This window comes from Mustela nigripes, chromosome 4, assembly GCF_022355385.1.
Source record: "Mustela nigripes isolate SB6536 chromosome 4, MUSNIG.SB6536, whole genome shotgun sequence".
Classification (NCBI taxonomy): Eukaryota; Metazoa; Chordata; class Mammalia; order Carnivora; family Mustelidae; genus Mustela; species Mustela nigripes.
In genome coordinates, this window is record NC_081560.1 from 19,616,281 (window position 1) to 19,638,322 (window position 22,042).

A 22,042-nucleotide genomic window follows, 5' to 3' on the forward strand; every position below is an offset into this window, starting at 1 on the left:
CCACTCTCAAATGTCCTCTGTCCCCTTGCAGTCCCATCCTTCACTCAAGGGCCTTCTGTTATCCCATCTCCTTTTCCGTGCACTCCCGTGCCACCCCCACCCGGGAGAGACCCTTTCCCCCTCAGAACAGTGCAGTGCTTTTCTTACCCTTGACTTCTGCGAGGGTGTGTCTCTAAGGAGCCTGTGTTTTTCTCCCTCCTTTGGTTTCTGCACATCCCATAGCATCCCTTCATGGTGTGGATGCGGCGGCCATCCCTGTGATGCCCATGTGACTTCCCCTGCCTGGCTGCCCTGTGTGCCTGGAGGTCTGCTGGTGTGGCCTGGTGCCCCATTCAGGGGCTTCCGGCCTCCACTGGCAGTGCTTACACACTCTTCCCTTCCTGTCCTCCCATTCAAGTTCAAGTCCTCCGCACGGCAGGGAGAACCAGCAACAGGCTTCGCCCTGTTCCTTCCCACCTGCGATTCCCCCCACACACATACACTCCTCGTTTCTAGCACTCCAGCACTTCGAGGGGAGATCAGTATGGGTGATTTTTTTTTTCCTTCACTTGTCACTAAAATACATATCATTCGCAGCTCTCAGTTAAGGGAGCCAGCCACAGGCCTTCCTGGGTGTGTCTGGGAGTTGGCTCTTGCTTTCCCAGGGTAGCGGAGGAAGGAGTCTCACCTCCGGCGATGCAGCTCACTGTGCCACTACAGACGGAACGTTTGGTCTCTACCTAGGTGTTCTAGGGTGCACCGCAGTCCTCACTGAGCTCTGGGACAGTTTTGAAATTTAAAAAATGAAGCTATTCTTGACTTCTCTTAGTAGGAAGAGCACTCTCTCACATGGGACCACAGCAGGGAAGAGGTGGGGAGAGTGGGGTGTGTTGTTATGCTTGGGTGACTCCAAAGGGATGAAACCATTGTCTCCCTGCCCTTCCCCCACAAGCATCCCCTCAGCTGAAGAGCATAAGAAATCCATCCCAAAGGGTAATTCTTTTTGAAAAATGGTTAAGAGACTAAAAATAGGAGCTTAACTCGAATGTGTATGCCCAGCCATATTTCTGTACAGACTGCTGGTACCATACCACGCTGAGGATTCTGTGACTCTATGATATTATGATAGTTAGGTCTTGTTGATGAAAATGATATAATAAGGCCTGTGAAGTATATGTCTTCAAATATGGAAGGATTATCTCTGGGAGGTCGTATTCAGCGTTTCACTACATTTGCCTGGAGAGTCTTCTACTCTATCAGAAAAGCCTGTCAAATTGCCAGCACTGGTGCCTGCCTTTTGGCTGTGCTGGGGACCGCCACACTGGCTCTATCCAGTTCTTTCTCTTCTGAACTTGAGGACTTTCTACGGGAAGAACAGGTGATGAGGAGAAGTGTGATATCCCTTCCAGAAATTGCAGTGAAAGTTGTCTTGGAAAACAAACGCCCAGTTTACTTCCGTGGCCGAGCATGTGCAGTCCTGTTGGCCTTGTCCTTGCCCATGGGCTGCTTGGGATGCTCGGCCAGGCCCTCGGTTTTTTCTCCACTGTGAAAACTCCACTCAGTGGAGTGGAGGAGTTTTCTCCTCTGGCCCAAAATGCCTTCCCTCCTCCTCCATGATTTCCCTGCTGGTATGTTCTCCTCCTTCCCAGTATCTTTCTACCTTCCCCATCTTATCCCAGTTCCTCCTGTTCCATCTTATCCCAGTTCCTCCTTCCTACCTCTAAATGTGGGCATTGATCCAGGGCCAAATTACCCAGTTTTATTCTCCTTGGCCATATCAAGTAATAAAGCAATAGAGTGATTCCAAAAGTCATTCTCAAACAAGGGTAGCAACGAAGGCTAAGAGTCATTTTAGCATCAATGGAGAGTTACCACCGGAGCTCTCCTACTCACATAGCAACTGGGAACTTTTCTCAACATTTGTTTATTGTTGGCAGCTCTGAAGCTGTGTCCTGGCTTCTGATTATTTCCTTGAGGATTCCTGCTTGACTCAGAGAATTTACAAGCTCTATACAACTACTTCTGCCTCTCCAAACCAGGCCTGTGTTGGCAAATGTCATGAACACAAATACGAAGCTTTTCTCCAGGGGGACGTAGAGGAGTTCGGAAGGCCTGGAGTCACCAGATTATGGATGTATTCAGATCCCCAAGGTCAAAGGAGGTCTCTCCTCTCCATCTCTCAATCTGTCTCTATAGTCTAGATACACTGGACAGATCTTCAGCGGGCTCGAAGTTGCTTCGAGAAAATCCTAAAGCCAGTTTTTGCTTCCTGTTCACTAGTGAGAGATGTCCTCTTGTCTAAAACACTATATATTCCATTTCTTTTCTATCCAAAGCCAGATCTCCCAAATTTGCTTAGTGCTATGTTTACAACTGTTTTACCTCTCGATCTCCTTATAAGATGGCATGTGCACTTTCCTCTCTCTCACCCCCTAATTATACTGTGAGCTCTCCGAAGGCAAAGATCATATCTTATTCAGAGCCTATCATCGTGAATGGCAGGTAGCAAATTCTTAATAATATCTGTTGTTGGAGTAACAGAATGGATGAAAGAATGAGACCAATTCTTAGACCAATTTTAGTGAACATGCCAAAGTCACAGGAGAGGGGGACTAGAAATCACTCACAAAGTCGGAGGGGAGGGGCAAAATAAATTAATTTGTGTTGGCATAAGTTCAATGTATTATATATAGGTATACACATATTTAAAATAAAAGAAATGCAAGGATGTTGTATGCTCAGGATTAACATTTCTTAAGTTGTTTAATTATACAGTTCCTTTACCAAGTCAGGAGACAGTAGATGCCTATTCTTTTCTTTAGTTGTACTTAAACTGTTAATAATAATGCATTTCTTCACCTTGAAGCCTTATTGAGATATTTCAATTAAAAATAATTTGGTGTATAAGGATGGCTTGTTCTCACTCACACAGTGATGTATCCTTTGGAGATTCACGTTTAACACTGGGCCCTGGACACCTCTGCCTTCCACGGCTTGTGGGTCTTTTGAAGGAACGGAAAATGCCTCTGCAGATAGTAAAAGTTCTTACAAACAAGGGCCGCGTCTGTGACCTGCATTCTGTTTTGTTCCTACTGCGTGGATGCAGGAGCAATGTTTCTGGTGAGGACACTTGTGTAACTGGCTGCGGTCTCAGCTGCTAAAGCCAGGAGCTGCATTGTTAACCCACCAGTCCCTGTTTTTATTACCCCATTATTACTTGGCATTTATTAAGCAGTAACAATATTCCAAGCATCGTTAAGAAAGAAAGGGGGGAAAGGAAGAATGGCTTATACTCCTCTAAGTTAAGCCTCGCTCAGTGCAATATGTTAGCTCAAGCGTTTCGCCTCATGAGAAGACTGTGTGAGTTCGAGAAAGCAACATCTTCTGAGTCCTGAGTTGTTCAAAGAAAGTGTGATCGGAAGTGAATTTAGGGTCCTTCCAGGTTGAGTTAATGTTGGCATCATTTATGTTCTGTGTCCCTAAACTCTGTATAATTATCGCCTCTTATTCTAGGCATCTTTTACGTAAGAAAGAAGTATTTTACCTCTCTTTTTAGAGAATACGTCTGCTGCACGTAGCCCAAATGTGTCAAGGGTACCATGATGTGGTAGAAAATTGAAATTAGCCAACTGATTGTTTTCCTCTGCCTCATATCTGATGCCTGACTTCACAAATCTTTTCAACCAAATGACTGTTACCTGTCCAAGACATTATTACTTGGAGAAATTTTCTTGGAATTTTTTTTTTTTTAATGTAAAGTGGCCATTAGTCTTTCTAAGTTACCAGATTTTAAGAAAATATTTGTTAAACAAAAAATGGTTTGGGTCCTTATTCTTTGGAGATGCAGCAGAACAGAACATGGCCGCATTTTTCTAAATCCAGACCCTTATGGGGTGAGTCCGTGTAGGACCTCACTCGGGGCCTGGTGTCGTTGGCAGGATAAACGTCAGAGTTTATCACTGTCCACTGAGCTCCAGCTCCACCAGCTTTCACGTGGTCACGTGTTCGGTTCCCACTCTCCTCCTACGTTTGCCCTAATGTCCCCGTCATTTCCCAGCATTCTGTATTCCTGAAGAAGGCAGAAAAAATACATTGCAAAATCGGAAAGCTTTTCACTCACCTTATATTCTGGTTGTTTGTGTTCGTCTGCTTGGGGTATGTGAGGCCTATTGGTCTCAACGGTGACTCTGTGTATGGAGAACGCCGTATTATCCCAGTTTATCTCAGAAAGGTGACCAGAGGTCCTTCCTGTGTATTCTTCCCGGTATTAGGCGCTTTCCTTGGGATGCTACTACCTGGAGTAGGACTGGCCTTGTTTTCCCCTCCAACCTTGCAGATGGGTCACCTTCCTCCTGTGGATCCAGATTACTGAGTTGTAATACTGACCTCTTTCTCCAAAGTCCATCATAGACTAAATTAAAAATTAAATATGAAAGTATTTTCAGATAGATACTGCTCTTTCAAGCTTTGGAGTAGAGGATAGAATTCTATAAACTCTATTGTATCTCTAGCCGAAGCTGAGATTTCCCTTCCCAACACCCAGTTGCATCTGCGGGTTGAATGGTACGGCACTCATTATGGGTAACGATCCACTCTCCAGCTTGATTGGTTCATTGAGTCAAGTGCCGGACCAGGTGTCATCAAGGTCGGCCGTCCCTTCTCTGAAAACGGGGGAGGCCTTTTGGCATTTTTTTTGTGTTGAGATGATAGACAGCATCATAGCTCACGTTCACCATTTTAAGAAAATAAATGTTAAAAAAAAAAAAAGTCCTCTGCTTTTATTTCACTTTATTTTCTCAGATTTTATAGCAATATGGAGACAAGTTGAAACGAAGAAGGCAAGCCGCTTTTGGAGATGTTTGGCCTCTTAATGTAACTGTGGAAATTTGATTAGATCTCAGGTAGAAGCATCATTACTAAGGGTGGTTAGCAGTTATTAGGAATGCCAGAAAAGCTTGAGGTTGAATTGTTTTTCAGATTTTGCATTGTTAAAAAGAGGCTGTTTACGTTTTGGTCTGGAAACTATTATTAGGATATTGTAATTTAAGGTAAAATGAAAAATGGAAAAAGTTGAATAGGTAATACACTTGAGTTGAATTTCTTCCTTGATATTGCATTTTATGATAGCTTTATTATAAATGATAAGTGAGTGGATTATTACATAGTTTTAACTATTGGCAGTGGGCTTGAGAGCTTTAGTTTTGTGTCATTAAAAGCAGAAATCCTGACTCCCGGGCTTAACATCTAATGAAATGTTTAATACAGAATAAAATTAGAGTTTTTGCATTGTGCCATAGGAATTAGAGCTAAAGATTTGACTCCATGGCTGTGTTGTGTGCCTATTTTTAATGTGGTAGATACCATTTTATGAGATCACCAGATCCCATGAAGGATGTATTGTCACAACCTGTTAAAAGAATCAGAATTCTTTTAGCACCAGCCATTCTTCTATCTGTCCATCTACCCATTCCTTCCTTCCCTGCCTCCTCTCTCCCTCTCTTCCCCACTTCCCCTCCGTCTCTCCCTCTACTTCCCTTCCCCACCCCTACCCCCACCTCCCCACACCACTCTGTACTTACTGGTGCAGATACAGGGAAAGGATTCTTTTTTGGGCACCTGTACTCCCAGTGAATGATTTCTGTGTTCCCGAGAGCCTTCGGAATTTGTGGCTGCTGGTTGTCATTGCATGACTCCTTTAGCCTTCTGGTGGAGATGGCACGCGGAGAGCTGTCGCCATGTTTTTTTTTTTTTTTTTCCTTCTCTGAAGTTTACCTTGTTATCCTTGCCGTTTATATTAGAAGAACTAAAAAGATGGGTAAGTAGTTTCCTCGAAATATAAAGCTCAGACCCACATCAAAAGAAGTTTCTCAGACATGAAAGTGGGGGGAAGCAGCCGTGAAACCTGAAGAGAGCTCAAAAACAGATGGTCAAGTGTCAGAGTGTCACCGAGTCTGAAGAGGAGAGCTGAACACTGCTTATCTCGGCTTCCGTTTTGCCAAATGTTTTTATTTGTCTTTGACCCTTAATTCAACTTATAAGAAATTATCCCCAGGAAAGAATCAGAGACAACAGTAACAATTTATATCCATCACCGTGTTATTTTAAGCACCGAAAAATTAGAAACAGCCCAAATGTATTTCTGTATTCTTTTCTGGGGTTTTCCCCCACCCCCAGAGTTTCTGCGGTGGTCCTGTCCGTATAATGAGCAAAATACTTGGATCTATTTTCTTCGCTGCCTTTTAAAAGTGAATATTTAGGCTTAAACATTAGCAAAGATGGTTTCACTAGCTACAGAATGCCTTGCCAGGAGTGATTTTATTCTCTGTTCAAGTCTTTGGCTTTCCATTTCTCTCGCCAATACGGTCATCCACCCCTTTGGTCCTCAGTGCCCCTGTGGGGTGGGGTAGGAAGGGCAGAGGCAGCTGCTAGTGCTTGTGGGAGTGAGGGAGGAGGAAGGGAACAGAGTGGAGAGTCCAGAAAGGAAAAGGAAAGTGAAGAGGGGCATAAGGCTATGTGGTGGGACCCATCAGAATCCCCAGTCATTTCAAATGACAGCAAAACTGGGCTTTCTGTTGTTTGCGATCAATATATTTTTCAAGTATCGACTTGATTCCACAAATTCCTTTTTGCCAAGAATGTTTTTGGATTACTGTTTATCTCTTCTCTATTACCGTTTCGAGTTCTCCAGACTTATATTTCGTCTTTGTCTTAACATTTCTCATTCGCCATTGCCTTTTTTAATCTTACTTTCCTGCAAAGAAGTTAAATTGTTTAAGTGTCTCTTGCAGCTAAGATTTAATTTTCCTTCTTCGGTATCTTGAAATTCTGCCCTTTTGTTATTTTTGCCTAGTAGTGGCTTTTTCCATCAGCAGGAAGGAAATCAGTCAATAGAAATCAATTGCTGACTGGGCTGTATGGAGGGCTTACCATAATGCATATTGGAAATGCCTTTAAACCTTTTCCTGAATGGAAGGTGCCATGGCTTGTGTTTTATGGGCTTCTAATGGTGGACAGTAATCTCATTTAGCATTTTCCCAGAGTGAAAACAGTGCATTAGAGCAGCATAACAAGCATTGCCGATCAATACAGAGGCAGAGCTTTGCCCTTACAGATTAATCCAAGAAGAATGTACCAGAGTCTACTCCAGCAACTGGGAGACAATTATGCTGATTTCCACCCGTTTCCCCCCTTTCTACTATCTAATCGTCAATACACATTGAAATGTATACAAAAAGGATTTCAGCAGGGGTGTGTGTGTGTGTGTGTCTCATAGACCAGACTACCAGACAGGAAATCAAGGACCCTGGAAGTGAGCAGTATTGATTTGTGGTGATAAAAGTATATTTTGACACATTTCAGATCATAAATAACTCATGGACATTAACTTACATGACTAACAGCTCAACTCGATAAATGTTTATATACAACTTAAATTGCCACTTTCTAAGAAGTTCATAGTATTGGATGAATTATTCCATCGCAAATAGTTTTTTAAAAGAAAAAAAACCACCCTCTTCTTTATGATGTTTAGCATGTGGAAGCTCAGTTCTTTACAATCTTTTCTTGCATGTTAATGGGGGAAGATCTGAAGAGAAGGTGGGGATTGTTCTCGGCTTCCTTCCCCATCCTCCCTCCTTTGCTTTTAAACCTAAGATAGGATAGAAGAATCGTGATCCTCAGCCCTAGGAAAGAACATAACCCTGTTTTCCCATGAACAATCTTAGGCGTTAGTCATGTATTTTCTGGATTCAGTTGACCTAATGCTTAATTATATTTGATTCAATATTTATCCAGATGTGTCTTGCTATATATAACCAGTCAGTTTGTGGTGTCTGTGCTTCTGCGTTCCGAAGCACAGCCGACTCCCTTCAGATGCTGATGTTCATGGTAGGGGATTAGGGGAAATCCATGTCCAAAAAGAATTCATAGACATACAAACTTTGAAATCTTAGAGAGAATGGAAACTCCAGGGATTTGGATATAAATTCTGTTCTCACATATTTGGCAGAGCAGTAAGGTAATGAATGAAAAAGTAAAAGCAGTGTTGTGTAAAATTTGTGGGATTATTTTTTTTTTTCCCCTGTATGTCTGCTTTCTTCAGATGGTAGGAAGAAGTAAATTCCCTCAGGGACCAGTAACACGGTTTGCGTTTCAGTTTTCTGTACGAGCAAAATACATATTAGTTTAGTATGTTGGATAAAAGTAATGAGATAAATCATCACCCAGGGGTTTTCCTTAGTGATGAGAAATATTCCCCCTGTATTCTCTAGAGGTTTTTTAAAGAACCCATTTAATATAAAATAATGCTATTTCAAGATTACGATAGAAATAAAAAATTTAAATTGCAAAAAAAAGAACTGATACGAAAGACTGGAAGCCTTTTGTACTAAACAAAACTAATTTGAAAAAATATGAATCCCTAGATTAAAAGTGATAATATTATGTATTTTTCCATGTATTTTTAGTCCTTATAATTCAAGTTCCTCTACCATCTTAATAAGAATATTTCCTTTTCATTGGTATAATTCATTTGGTTGATTTTGTTATCATTTTTCAAGTGTGTATTTTAAGATTTTCGGAGACATTTATGTTTGCTACTGCATATTCACTGAAAGCAAATCTAACTAAAATCTGAGATTTGTAAGTATAATTAGTGAAATTTTAGCTCAGAAAATTTAAAAATGTTTTTTTTCCACCCATTTGTATTCTCAGTAGTTTATTGCGTGACTTCTATAAGAGGTATCCATATCCATAGGTGAAGTCACAAGAAGATAAGACAGTCCTTACTTCTTGGCATTTGCCTCCTAGTAGGTATAAGCTAGTAAATTACACCAGACTATGGTGTAGTCAGTATTAAGTAGAAGGTGAAAAAAGTGGTAGAAGAAGCTAATCCAGGATCACTGGGGTCATCAAAAAGGGAGTAGTAGACTCGACTTCAATGGACAGCTAGTGAAGCTGTCTAGAGAAGGTTACACACTTCAGTACTTAACCCAAATATTGAAAGACGAGTAGTTATTTTCCAGATATATAGGAATGGGTGGGAGTCTGGGTGCAGAGCATGTCCAAGATCAAGAGCAGCATGGGCAAAGACATGAAGGGACGTGTGTGGATCAAACCCTGAAAGTGGTTTGGTCAGGCCACAGTCATGCGGGGAATGAAGGCTAAAGAGCAGATGGAAACCTGATCCAGAAGGGCTTGCCTGTTGACCTTGCATTTTATTTAGAAAGTAGTAGAGAGAGATACGGTCTCAGTTATACATATGTGTTAGCAAGAACCTTCTGGAAGGCAGGAGGAGAGGGGTAAAAGCTAAGAGACAGATTAGTTTAGAGGACATTGGCTGATTCCAGAATACGAGTGATTTTTAATTAATGTCATGATAGTGAATATAGAGAAAGAGGATCAGACTGTATTATCTCGAACTTTGCAACCGTCTGGATATGGGCGTGGAAGGGAGAAGTTAGGGCTCTCAAGTTTCTGATTTGGCTGACTGGGCTGAAGAGTATTGGCATCATTCAGCTGATTGAGGTATAGGTTTGGTTGGGAATGTTACAGTGTCGGGAGAGGTTCATGGTGGTATTGATTACTGGAACTAATGTCATAGAAATCATTTTTAGAAACTTTCTTCCTGCACTTGTAACATATGTATCTTATTTAATGTTTCATATACTCTGTAGCCTTAATCTTCATTCTGATAGCCTTAATCTTCATTCTGATCGAAGACCGTTTGTCTCACTGGTTCCTGTTCTTCTTTTCAGGCGGTATGAATTTCATCCTGTCTGTGCTGATCTGCAGGCCAAAATTCTCCAGTGTTACCGCCAGAACACCCAGCAGACCCTCAGCTGCTCCGCTCTGGCTGACCAGTACATGCGCTGTGTCAATCAGGCCAAACAGGTGGGTGTGCCGGCCAGGTTAAATGGGGCACCAGAAGGAAGTGAGTCCAGCATCATAGGGCAGTGATAAGGACTGAATAGGTTAATGTGTATGGAAGCGCTTTATAAACCAAACTTGTCGTTGTCATCAAGAATTGCCATAACGAGTCCATTAGTTAGTAACCGACTTCCATCTTGGCAGTTGTGGGAAGAACCCATATTCACCTTATGTTTAGCTCATTCACTTGTAGGAAAGAAGATTCCTACTAAAACAATATTTTTTCCAGTTGCTTTGAGGCTTTGTCCTTTATAATAACTGTGACCTCAAGGTCATTGCCCCGGATTTCTGGGCCAGTACTCAAAGCCAGCAAAAAGAAAGGATGCAAGGTAAGGAGCCGGCAGCTTTGGGTCTATAAGCAGCAAGTAGTCATGCAGAGAGCCTGGCTTAGGAACACAAAAAACAAAAAACTAAAACAAGAAGTCACCTTTCAAGCACCATTCAATCTTCTACCGGTTGGGAGAGCCCACCAGATTGGGCAGGGAAAGGGAGGTCAGAGATGGGATTTAGGCAACACTTTCCATCGCTTTTATGTACCTCAGCCATACTCTTCTTTTGACCTGTCCCCTCCATTCCAGAATAATTCAGTGTTCACAGGACATGTGTTTTCTGTAATTCATGTGTTTTAGAAAGCTAATGTTAAACTCCGAAGCAAATTATCAATTCTGGCAGGTCACGTAATTGCCCATCATTTAACTGATTTAACAGTTGGATGTAGGTTGTTCTGACAGACAGAAATTATTAGAAACCTTGATTCTTTCTGCTCACAAACTCCCTACAGTTGACCTTCTGACCCAACTAAATCTAGTGTTTGAGTTACACAGCATGCCTTTCTGCAGTCTAGTTTGCTGTAGTTACAATAAAACCACTTAGTGTGAATTTCTAACACTCTGTAAATTTCTGATATTTATGGGAGGGTTGGTATTGTCTGGATAGCTGGAAAGTAACATCAGCATTAGTAGAAAAAAATATAATCAAGATTTATTAAAAGCCTGTATTTTCCTTAAAAGCCTAGTGACTTGAGGCTTCTGTTCCTTGCTTGTAGCTCCAACTGTGTAACTCCTAGTAGCATGCCCGGGATTCTTTTCTTTAAAGGTTTTTGTTAGAAGTAATGTTGCTAATGTTAAGTTACTACATTTTATTTGTCAGAGACAGTTTCTTATATGCTCTTAACAAGCCCCAACCTTTAATAGTGATACTAACTGAAGCGCCTGGGACCTGCAGGTTGACCCATGGATTTTCCTAACTTGATATTAGTGCCACATCAAGGTGGGGGTAGTAGTTAGTGCAAAGAACGGCTGTGACAAAGTGTATGTTTCTTCGCTAGCATCTAACTAACATGCCTATTTGCAGGGTGTGATTTGTAACATTACCAAAGTGGTACCTGCGAGGGTGGATGGAGTTTCGACTCCCCCCTGCCTATCTGGGTTGTGTTGAATTGTTTGCACCTTGCCTCTTGGGATCAATGGCATATATTTTATAGAATAAAACAAACTTATTTTGTGACAACATATATGCCACACAGTGCTGTAGGGAGTTCACATTGGGCAGATCTGGGTTTGTATTAAAGCTTTGTCTTTTACCAACTCTGTGACCTTGGGCATTGATTTTTCTTGTCTGTGAATTGGGGTGATATTATCCCCACTGTTATGGGGATTACATTTATATAAAGTATTCAGTAAATCTTATTTTTTCCCTCTTTCTTGCGTTGTGTTATTTCATGTTGAAACCACTAAACAGATCATCTCAAAGCACCAAGTTATTTCTAGTGAGTCCAAAAGAGATCCCTTCCCCCACTCTGCAACATAATTTAATATCCTTTCCAGCAAGTGTGTTTTGAGGTATCTGTTGTTTTTACAACTCTTATATTCAGGGAGCATATAACACCAGGTAAAAATACAAAGATAGCTGTCCACAAAGTATTATTATCCTAAGATGGGCAACATTATAAAGGGCAAGAAAACAAGAAGCAATGATACCTTATATTTCTATAGTACTTTAGATTTCCAGGTGATTTCACATCCGTTCTCTTGTTTGTTTTTATGACAACCTGAGATGTAAATAGAGATGGTTTTCTTCTCACGGTTTTACAGTTGAGAGACTTGAAACCCAGGAAGAGTCATGACTGTAAATGTAACAACTAAACCAAGATACACCTTACCATAAAAACAAAAATAATGAAAAATGGTGTTTGGTTTTTGAGTTGGGTGTGAGAAGGGACAGCCATTATCCACTAATACAGAAATAAGGTGTTGAGAGAAAATGTCAATGATGTTGATGAAGTGAAGAGAAAAATATGAATATCAAATGAAGTATTGGAGACTGAAGGTAACAAACAGATAGGTGGGCCGTGGACAAAGGTGCCCCCCAGCCAAAAGGTGCCCTATTTTAAGGCCACAGCTCAATGGCCACAGGGGCTTGATATCAGCATCTCCTGAGCACTTTCTTCTCATACCACATTTCCCTGTTTCTCAGTGTGAAGTTTTCTAACCTTGTGACCCCCGATTCCACCCCTTGCCAGAAGGGTCTTCTGCAATATAGTGATCCCGACAGGTCAGCTCCCCTTCTGTGTTCCCTTGTTAAATCCAAAGAACCACCCAGACATGCTAATGTGGAAAATAGTCAACATGGCAACAACCCATTAGGTCATATTGCCCATTTCCGGCACAGTGCAAGAGTTTTCCCCTTGGAATAATTCCAAGGACCAAATCCACTCCACTTTTAAGTAATTCACAAGATTGGGCTTTCACCAGTTCCCTTGAGGCACGTTCTATAGACTAATACATTTTACTGATCAGAAAATATCCGGATATTCCTTAGCTCTGTTTTTCCTTTCTCCATCCATTTACCCACATCAGTCTTCTTTCAGCTCTTCTTATACAATTCCTCCTGGGTTGATGTGAGACATTTGGCTGTTACTTCCAGTATATTAAGTTATATGTTCTTCATAAGGGCAAAGAGATAATAAATTGCTGTAATTATTGTTTCTAAGATTAAAAACTATTGGCTAGCTATATGAGGTACAGCTTTCAAAAGTGGAACCGGACATCGATTGATAGGCTGTGTCTTTTATTTCTCCTATCTGCTTAGCTTCTTGGCTCTCTATAAACTCCCCACGATTGAATTACCTGTTCTTACCCTGATAACCTGATTCCTATTCAGTCTTGGTTCACCTGCCCTTACAGGGGACCACAGAAGGTGGGAAAGAAATGGGAAGCTTGGGATATTTGCTGCTAGCGGACCAAAAAGGTACCCAAGTTTTCTTTCATCAGACGGTGTGGAGAGGATAGAGAAAGGTCCCCTCTCAGATCTGTATTGCTCCGTTTCCCTGGACACCCCCACTGCTCTGATACTTTCTTGCAACATCTGGCTGTTTGGGGTGGGGTGGGGCTGGTGGGGGGGGTGGCGAGTCACATGCTTAGGGGGTGATTCGAAGCATTCCAGCTCTTTCCCCAAGCCTGCTGCTGACAGAATGATACAGAAGCTGGCTGGACTCTGGGCAAACATTCTGTGTCCCCTGGAAGGTAGAGTTTATGGGAAATACTGTAGGTAACATTCCAGGCTAGTCATGGTGACCTAGGCTTCGGTTTCTTCTTTGCTGAATTATGGCTTTGAACTAGGTGATCTTTGAGGGGCTTCAAGCTGTGATGATGTGGGATTAATTGTACTAACATGCATGGAGAGCAAGAGTTTGTGTGCACAGGAACACACATCCAGGAGCGCATTTCAGTCAAGAGACGTGTCTGTTTAGTATAGGCAGCACCCCTGCCTTGGGGACCTCCAGCCCTTGGGCCCCTCTGCCTCTTAGATTTTTCTGTCGGCCTTAAATGTGTAGTTCTGATTTTCCTGCATGTCGCCTGGCCTCCGACAGCTATATATTCTTTCCTTGAAGCTGATGCTCCTGACAGCCCCAGGGAAGCCAAAGTGGCAGAATGAACTAGGAGGGGGTAAAAACAGTTTCTCCAAAGGCAGTGTACTGGAAAAAGCTGTCTCAGCATCGCCTGGCAAACGTAGCCTGCCAGGCTAATACACTCCACCAGAAAATGTAGGCTGCCTACCTCTAGCCAGCCCTAGGCTCCCCTGCTCTGCAGTGGCTTTCACCTATCCATGTGGATCGTGAGTGGTGAGGGAGTGTGGAGACAGAGCAGGAAGCCAGGTCAGAAGCGCCAAGGAAAGCCTGGGACTAAAACAAGGACCAGACCCAGGAGATGCCAAAGGACAGAAGTTGGTGTGCAGCCTGGAGTCAGATGGTGGAGGCCAGACAGGAGAAGAGAGACCAATGCAGAAGTTTAAATCAACAAATGGGCCGGGGGTCAGTGGCCAAGTAAGCAGATCAGCTGAAGGAAGGATGGAAGTGAGGACGTCCTGTAAGCGAGGCGGGGCCTACCTTAGGCCTATGCTTCCTGCTGGCATCACTGGGAGATCGGAAAGGCACCCCCTGGTAGTGGAGAGCATGAGGTCAAGACCCCAGTACATGAGGCTAGATCTTTTTTTTTTTTTAAGATTTTATTTATTTATTTGACAGAGATTACAAGTAGGCAAGAGAGGCAGGCAGGGAGAGAGAGGAGGAAGCAGGCTCTTCGCGGAGCTGAGAGCCCGATGTGGGGCTCAATCCCAGGACTCTGGGATCATGACCTGAGCCGAAGGCAGAGGCTTTAACCCACTGAGCCACCCAGGCGCCCCAAGGCTAGATCTTAATACGAAGTTACTTCAGCCCAATGCTAGTGCACCCAGTTCTTCCTTTCCAAAATGGAAATGACACTTCCAGTCCTTGGGTTATCTCCCAAAATAGAGATCCTGAATTAAGATCAGGGCATATGGAAGCATTTCCCATGGCAGGAAGCATAAGCCTTCTTAAGGACAGTGCTTTGTATCTCCCCTGTGACCTGGGTTTGTGTGAGACCAGGGCTCAGATAACTCCCTGTTTTCTGAGCATGAAGAAGGTCTAAAAAGCATAGGATTCCCTGTTGCTTTCGAAATCAACGTTCTTGAAAGAAAAACCCAGAGCCAAAGCAAGTTGTATTTTATCATTGTTTTCAGATGAATTATAATTACGTCCAAATGATTGAGTAGAGTCATGGGCTGTTAGCGCTAGACAGACCTCAGAGGTCATGTGACCTAACCCCATCTTCTCACCTGGAAATATTTGCACTCACAAATTATGGGACAGAGTCCAGACCAGAATAGCCCATTCCTGATGCCAAACCCAGTGTGCTATTTTCTGTAATATCAGGTCTCCAGGTTGGGGAGACATCAGAATCAGCCGAGGAGGATATTTAAAATGCAACACATCTGGCCCCATCCCTGGATATTATGGTTCAGAAGGTCTGAGGTTGGACCTGGGCATCCAAACTTTTAGCAGATTCCCCAAGTAACTGTGCACAAGAGTTTGACAGACATACTCTAGAGCCCATTGGCCTAATCTGGATTAGAGGTCTTCGATCTTTCAGAGGCCCTGCTAAGTCTGTGTTTTCCCTCTTTCGGGAGTTGGGAACCTGCCAATGCCTGTCACAGCTTCTCGGGCCTGAGCCATCTGGCAGAGGTCTCATCAGACCCACCCTGGGAACTAGTTCCTAGTTCAGCCTCAAGAACAAATCGGAAGAGGTTTTGGACAGAGAGAGTGGGAGCCCCTCAGAAAGAAGTATTTTCTTCCCCTCCTGCTGCCTCCTTTGAAACTAGGTGCCCTTGGGTGAGGAGCCACATCTGGTTTTCGTGGCCAGGAGGGAGGAAGGAGGCACTGAACCAAGGTAGCACGGTCCCCGGGCCGGCTCACCATCGGCACTAACCCTCCCTTGGCTCTGCTGCTCCAGTCACCCTGCTTCCACCCCCACCCCCCACCCCAGGGGCCCCCTCTTTACGCATTTGCTTCTGATGTCCACAGACATCCACCTTCAGGGAGCACAGAGATAAATCAAGAAGGTTAATATTCTGGGAAGACCTGTGGGAGCATGTTTTTGTTGTGTTCAGAGGCTTCTTTATCCTCATCACTTAATGACGTTTATTAATGGCCCAGCTGGGCTGCTCATACTCTGGATAACACATGGGTATGCCACAGATTTCCCGTCCTTCGGTAGGGTGGCCCTTTGGACTTGGAGTCCCATCAAAGCAAACCGAATTCCAAACTTTATGTGCATTATCATTCTCTTCTGTCACAGGGAAGCCTCAAAACCATTTTCTGGGAGTAATAGTCGCTCTATGACATTTTCTCTTTTTTTAAAAATTCGTATTTAATAGAAGAAATATTACGATGGTAATAGACTCCTTCTTCTTACTTAATAGGCATTTCTTTTCTAGTGCTTATCCTTCAAGAGTTAGAGCTGCAGTGTGTTTGTGTTTGGTCCGTTAATGCAGCAAGTTGTGTAAACAGTTAATTACTTGTAACTTAATTTGAATACTACACAGAGCATTTGTCAGGGAAGGTATGAAACCAGGTCCAGGCATTAAGCAGGGCAACTAGAGAACAGCCCTGGCTGGCCAGGGAGAGCCCGAGTGAGGACACGGGAAGTAAGCTAATCAGATTTTCAGGAGGTCTGGTGTAGTGCTTGGTGCACAGGCCAACCTCTCTTTGTGCTCCTCTTAAATTGAATTTATTGGTTACTTTTGCTTCTGTCTTACCGTCTCCTCATTGTGTCTTCATCACTCCCTTGTCTTCTACTCTCCCTACTTTTCATGTCCCTCCTTGGGAAAAACTCAGGTGTACCCAGACATATTCCCATTTCATTTATTCCCCATAAATCCTCCTGCTTACATACTCAGCTTTATTGGGGCTTTTGAGATCTTGGCAAGATGCTGGAGGAGCTCAGAAACAAGCACTCTGAATAGTATCTTTACATATATATATACACACAATATATATATACACTATATGTATATATTAAAGACATTGAGACATCCAGTAGCTGACTCGTGGCTATCAGAGTCAACTACTTCAAGAAAGCCATAATTCAAAAATGAGTTGATGAGATTACTGTGTAACAAAAATATTTGAGGAAAACAGTGAAGATCATTTTAATAAATGGAAATGGCAGGCAATCTGTGGTCTCCAGAGGCCCTGCTCTGACGGTGTGAGCCGCCAATTGTTCCTTCCTCGGTGGCCGGAATCAGAGAGACTCGAGGAGAGAGCATTGCGGATGCCTGAGCCGTGCTCTCCTTTTGGTAATTTACCCAGTTGTTCATAAAAGGGGTTTCTGCAGGCCCCTATATGTGAATGATGAGCAAATGCAAGGAATTTCTTTCTCCACATTAAGATTAAGTGTTAGCAGTTCCTTAAATGAAGGAAGCAATTTTTTATAACTTGCAAATCTTCTCCCTGATTCTTCGGGGAATTTCCTATGTTAATTTATGCAGTGTTAAATTTATGCAGTGTTGAAATTCAGCCCAAAAGCAGCTACTTACAGAACCAATACAGAGACCGTAGGAGAACCACCTATAAGGTGACACTAAATGACACAGACCTTTCCAGGCCACAGGATCCCTCCAGCCAGAGGTCAGTGGGCCTGGGTTTTAAGCATGTTTTATTGCATAGTTAGAATAGTAAGAACAGAGTGTCTTGCCAGTCTTTTTTCTTGGGGGGGGGGGGATTCAACTTGACATTGTATTTATTAATGTCTTTGACTGAAGTGAGGAGGATTTGTATCACCTCTGCCACCCTTTGGTGGCAATGGAGTGCAGTTTACAACAAGGGTATAGACTGGCTGCCCTGAAGCCTTCCCTTGTTTCTGTGTCTTCAAGGAGCCACCCGTGCATTAGCTGAGCTATTTTGCTGTCTCTGAAAATCAGAATTTTAATACATGTAGCAGGCTGTTCTATGAATGCAGTGACTTCTCTGTATTTTATATTTGCTCAAAAGTGTCCTGTTAGTCTTTTCGTTAGACTGGCCCACTGATCTTCAGACTGGCCAGGGCCTAGCTTGTCTCTCTGGAAGATTAAAGAGAGTCTGGTACTCTTAACATTATATGATCTGGCTGGGAAATATACCCTTATATATTCGGATGGGGTTACAGAAAGAAGAATAGTAAAAAGATTCCCTGGACTCTCAAAAAACACTTTATTGCTTTAATTATATTGTGGTCACTACAGATTATTTTGCACCATTTGAAAAGAATTACACATTGTCACATAGCTGTCATAACCATAGGACCTAAACTATAAAATGAGGCACAGCCCTGTGATCTTGACCAGGTAGACAATAGCTTAAAGTTCCCATTGGTATGTTGGAAAAGTAGTGGGTATCTAACTGTCAAAATGCAAAGTGGCGTCACTTGTAAGGTTATGATTTTCTTTAATAACTGAACGCCTTTAGATGGGCCGAGTATAAATCTACTTTATACTGATTCTGTTTTGTATTAACATATAATGTTGTGGTAAGATTATCTGTATATCTGGACTTCATCATTTCCTGTCCAAATAATTGGACCCACGGTTGTTGTCTCACACAGATCAAGCCACAAGAGGATAAATGAGACACTATGATACTGGGACATGGTCTGATCTGACTCTTACATCGTAGGTGCTCAATTTTTATTTTTTCCAATAAATACAGAGCATATATGGATGATGGTTTTGAGAGTAGTCTCATATCATGGTGTTTGTTCTGTAAGACAATTCTGCTGAGCAAAGTCTTCTGCTTTATCTGCTTTGTCTTTCCTGTTTTCTCTCGATGCACCTGGCTTTTCTAATTATCATCTTTTGTGACCATTTCTGTATGTGTTCTCTCTAAACTAGTTGGCCTGCTTCTGTATCTGGTCTTTTGTGCCCTATGGACATAGCCTATAATCATGGCTAAGTCAGGATAATCTACCTGTCCTGTGCTTTTGTAACCCAACACGCTCTCTTAGTTGGCATTCCACTCTTTCTGTCCTATTTTGATCATTTTTCTTCTTCTTTGGCTTTAAATCTTCATCTCTAAATGCTGACATCTCTTCCCAAGGCTGTAACTTCCTTCTAGACATTTCCACTTGGGATTTCTTAGAAACCCCCAATGTAAGTCCTTTCCCTCATTCCCAGGCTGGCTCCTCCCCCTGAGTTTTCTCTTTCTCTCATTGTTCTCCCTTTCACTGAGGATCACCAGACCTTAAGTCTCACCACTTCTGTTTTTCTAGCTGTGTCTTTGATGGCTCTATTTCTCATTCCCACCCTTAATTCCTAATCTGTCTCTGCCCTGGTGGTCTTGCCTTCAGACTCTTATCTGTTGGACCCGTTATGCCAGGGAGGTCAGAGTAACCCTCCTAAATGATTTTTTCCTATTTGAAGACATGTGTTGGATTCCCAGGTTTTTTCCAGAGGCCAACAGGTTTTTTTTTTTTTTTTTCCAGAAAGCCAACGGGCTTTTACTCTGGGCCCTTTTTGGGCGCTCTTTATTTTTTTTAATTTTTTATAAACATATAATATATTTTTATCCCCAGGGGTACAGGTCTGTGAATCACCCGGTTTACACACTTCACAGCACTCACCAAAGCACATATCCTCCCCAATGTCCATAACCTAACCCCCCTTCTCCCAACCCCCCTCCCCCCAGCAACCCTCAGTTTGTTTTGTGAGATTAAGAGTCACTTATGGTTTGTCTCCCTCCCAATCCCATCTTGTTTCATTGATTCTTCTCCTACCCCCTTAAGTTGGGCGCTCTTTAGGTCCTTGGTGTACACCCTTTCCTCTGGCTAGGCCGGTGTTTCTCCTCCGCCCTCCATACTGGGCTTGCTCCTACCTCCGAATCCTTTTGGCTGCTTCCTGCCCTCACCCCTCCCCAGCCTGCTCCTGAGCCTTCCTTCTGTCTGAAAGACTCAGAGAAATAGTCTGAAAGGTCCTTTTAGAAGCCTCCTCTAACCACTCCAGTTCTAGAGAGCTCTGTTCCTCTGAAGGAGTTAGAACCACTCCTCTTTTGAACTATTACCTTCTCTGCAAGAATACCCAAGAACCTGGGAAACAGGTGCGAGGAAAAAAATTACTTTTTCCTCCGTATTCTTTTGTTTATCTTGAATTTTGTACTGGGTGTGTATGTTATTTATTCAATAAGATTAATTTTAGCATATATTTAGCAAGTATATTTTTTAAAATAGCGAATTATTACATTATATTATGCCTTAATTTTCCACGGGCTTGTGTATTGGTTTCCCCAAAGCACATCCCTCCGTGCAGAGCTTACCTAGTAGGAGCTCAGTTAAGAGCTGGGTATGTGAGTGGCTGGCTGGAAGGTCCTAAGGAAGAAGGCGTGAACAGGTGAACTGCAGGCAGCCTAGTCTCCTCTTCCTGGATAATTTCAAAACTAAAGGGAAAAGCATCATTTTTGTCTTTTTTTTAAAGATTCCTGAGAATGGAAAGAGTATATGCACTGCCCCGGCTAGTTACAGAGTTTTAACGTGATGGTTGAACACTCTTCCTATTTACCACCCCCTTCCCCCGGTCACAAAAATAAAGAACTAAATAGGATGTAGGGGCCATTTTCGCAGTTTCAGAATAGATACTTATCTTTGTAGCTCCGTCCGGCGTTACAGGCTCACGAACGTCTGTGTTCTGCCTGGAGCGGGCAGAGGTTTCTGGGAGAGATTCTCGCCCTCTCGGAGTCTTGGGGGTTTAACTCCCCCCGACCCACCACTCTCCACCCGTCACCCCCACCCCTGCTGCCTTGCAGGAGATTCACCCAGTCCCTGTGGCCACCAGAAATACTAACACTTTCCAGATGCCCCTGGTAGTGAGACAGCACACCTGTCCACACCCCGCTACGATCCGGGCCATGCTCACTCTTGAGTTCAGCTTGGTAATGGTGGCAGGGGTGGGGGCGGGGTCATTTAGAGATTATGCATGATTAAGCAATGGTGTTCATTAAAGGTAATAATATTTTGAGACCAAGAAGCATGTAGCTTTTATGTGTTTTTGAGCAGATCTTGGAAAAGTAACATAAACAGTACTAAATAGTTACTGCCGTTTGGGGGATCCCTCCTTCTGCTGGTAAAACTCATGTTTTCTCTTTCTCTTGCAGAGCATGCTTGAGAAAGGAGGATAAAGTCAACTTTTAGAACAAGCAGAACTCCTCAACGTTAATTCCAGAGGCGGAACATTTTTTTTTTCCTAGTAAGAAAGTAACCCATTTAAGGAGAAGACGATTAAAGAGAAGCACCAAAGAGCAGATGCAGCCGAAGCGTATCCCAATTTGATCAGCTGCAGTTTGAAAAGCCAAGGCCTAGATCAGGTATCAGCCAGCAAGGACACACTGCAGTGTTAGTCAGCCCTGTTCACGATGATTAAAAGAGAAAGGCAGCCCTCTCCACCTATCTGACTTTCTATTCAACTTTCTCTTCTCACCAAGCTCCAGGGTTGGGTGAATCTTCATTCCAGCAGAGCTGGGGTTGGGGGTTGGGATGGGGGCTAAGGTAATTGGAACGGGGTTGGGGAGAGGGCACCAAACCTCCCATCTCAGCCCAGCAGGGCTCAGTGCAGTCTTCTGAGCTCTGGTGTGTTGATTTTCTCTTTCTTCTTTTCTCCCCTGACTACATAAGAGCTACTTCATTTTAACTTATTATGGTGATCATATAAGTAAGACAAAAAGGAGAGAAAAATGTACCTCTTTTACTGGAATAATGTTTATGATTACAAGTGAAATAAGGCATTTTTTATCAACATAAAGGCAACCTTGGCTTATACAACCTCTTCTCGATCATGAATACTGACATCTTTACTGCACTCACTATCAATAATAAATATATTTTCCGAAGAAGACTGGCATTGCAGCCTGGGGCCTCGTGTATTCCTTTCGTTGGATTAGATGGTTATGCATGTGGGAATTGAGTTGATTTATATTGTTATTAATTTGCATCTGTGCCGTACCTTTCCACTAAAAAGCTCCAAAGCACTTCGCAGAGCCTCAGACAGGCATGAGATGCTTACAACTTGCCTCCCAGCTAGGTAGGATTCAGAAAGATCTTTACAAATTGCATGAACCTTCCTGTCTTTGGGATGACTTAAGTCACCCTGCCTGGGGCAAGAACTAGATTAGATAAGCTTGGTTAGGAATGTGTGACCCTGCAAAACTATGAAAATGTTAAAAAAAAAAAAAAATCAACTCCTGCAGATTTTCTTCTTTCCAGTTTCACTGAATTTTCTTGATTATAACTTGTTTTTCTACCAGAGGATTGGTGCTTCA

At 42.8% G+C, this 22,042-nt stretch overlaps 1 protein-coding gene across 3 annotated transcripts in view; it reads left to right on the forward strand.

Moving 5' to 3' along the window:
* CHCHD3 (coiled-coil-helix-coiled-coil-helix domain containing 3) overlaps window positions 1–21,618 on the forward strand; it is a 272,891-nt gene extending 251,273 nt beyond the window's left edge. For 2 of the 3 annotated variants that reach the window (XM_059396389.1, XM_059396392.1), the window contains 3 exons: window positions 9,735–9,870; window positions 18,345–18,411; window positions 20,882–21,618. In XM_059396389.1, the coding sequence (XP_059252372.1) occupies window positions 9,735–9,870; window positions 18,345–18,368 (160 nt within the window). In that variant the 3' untranslated portion in view covers window positions 18,369–18,411; window positions 20,882–21,618. The remainder of the gene's footprint in view (window positions 1–9,734; window positions 9,871–18,344; window positions 18,412–20,881) is intronic. The other variant, XM_059396390.1, reaches the window with a different exon arrangement.
* Window positions 21,619–22,042: the final 424 nt, after the last annotated feature.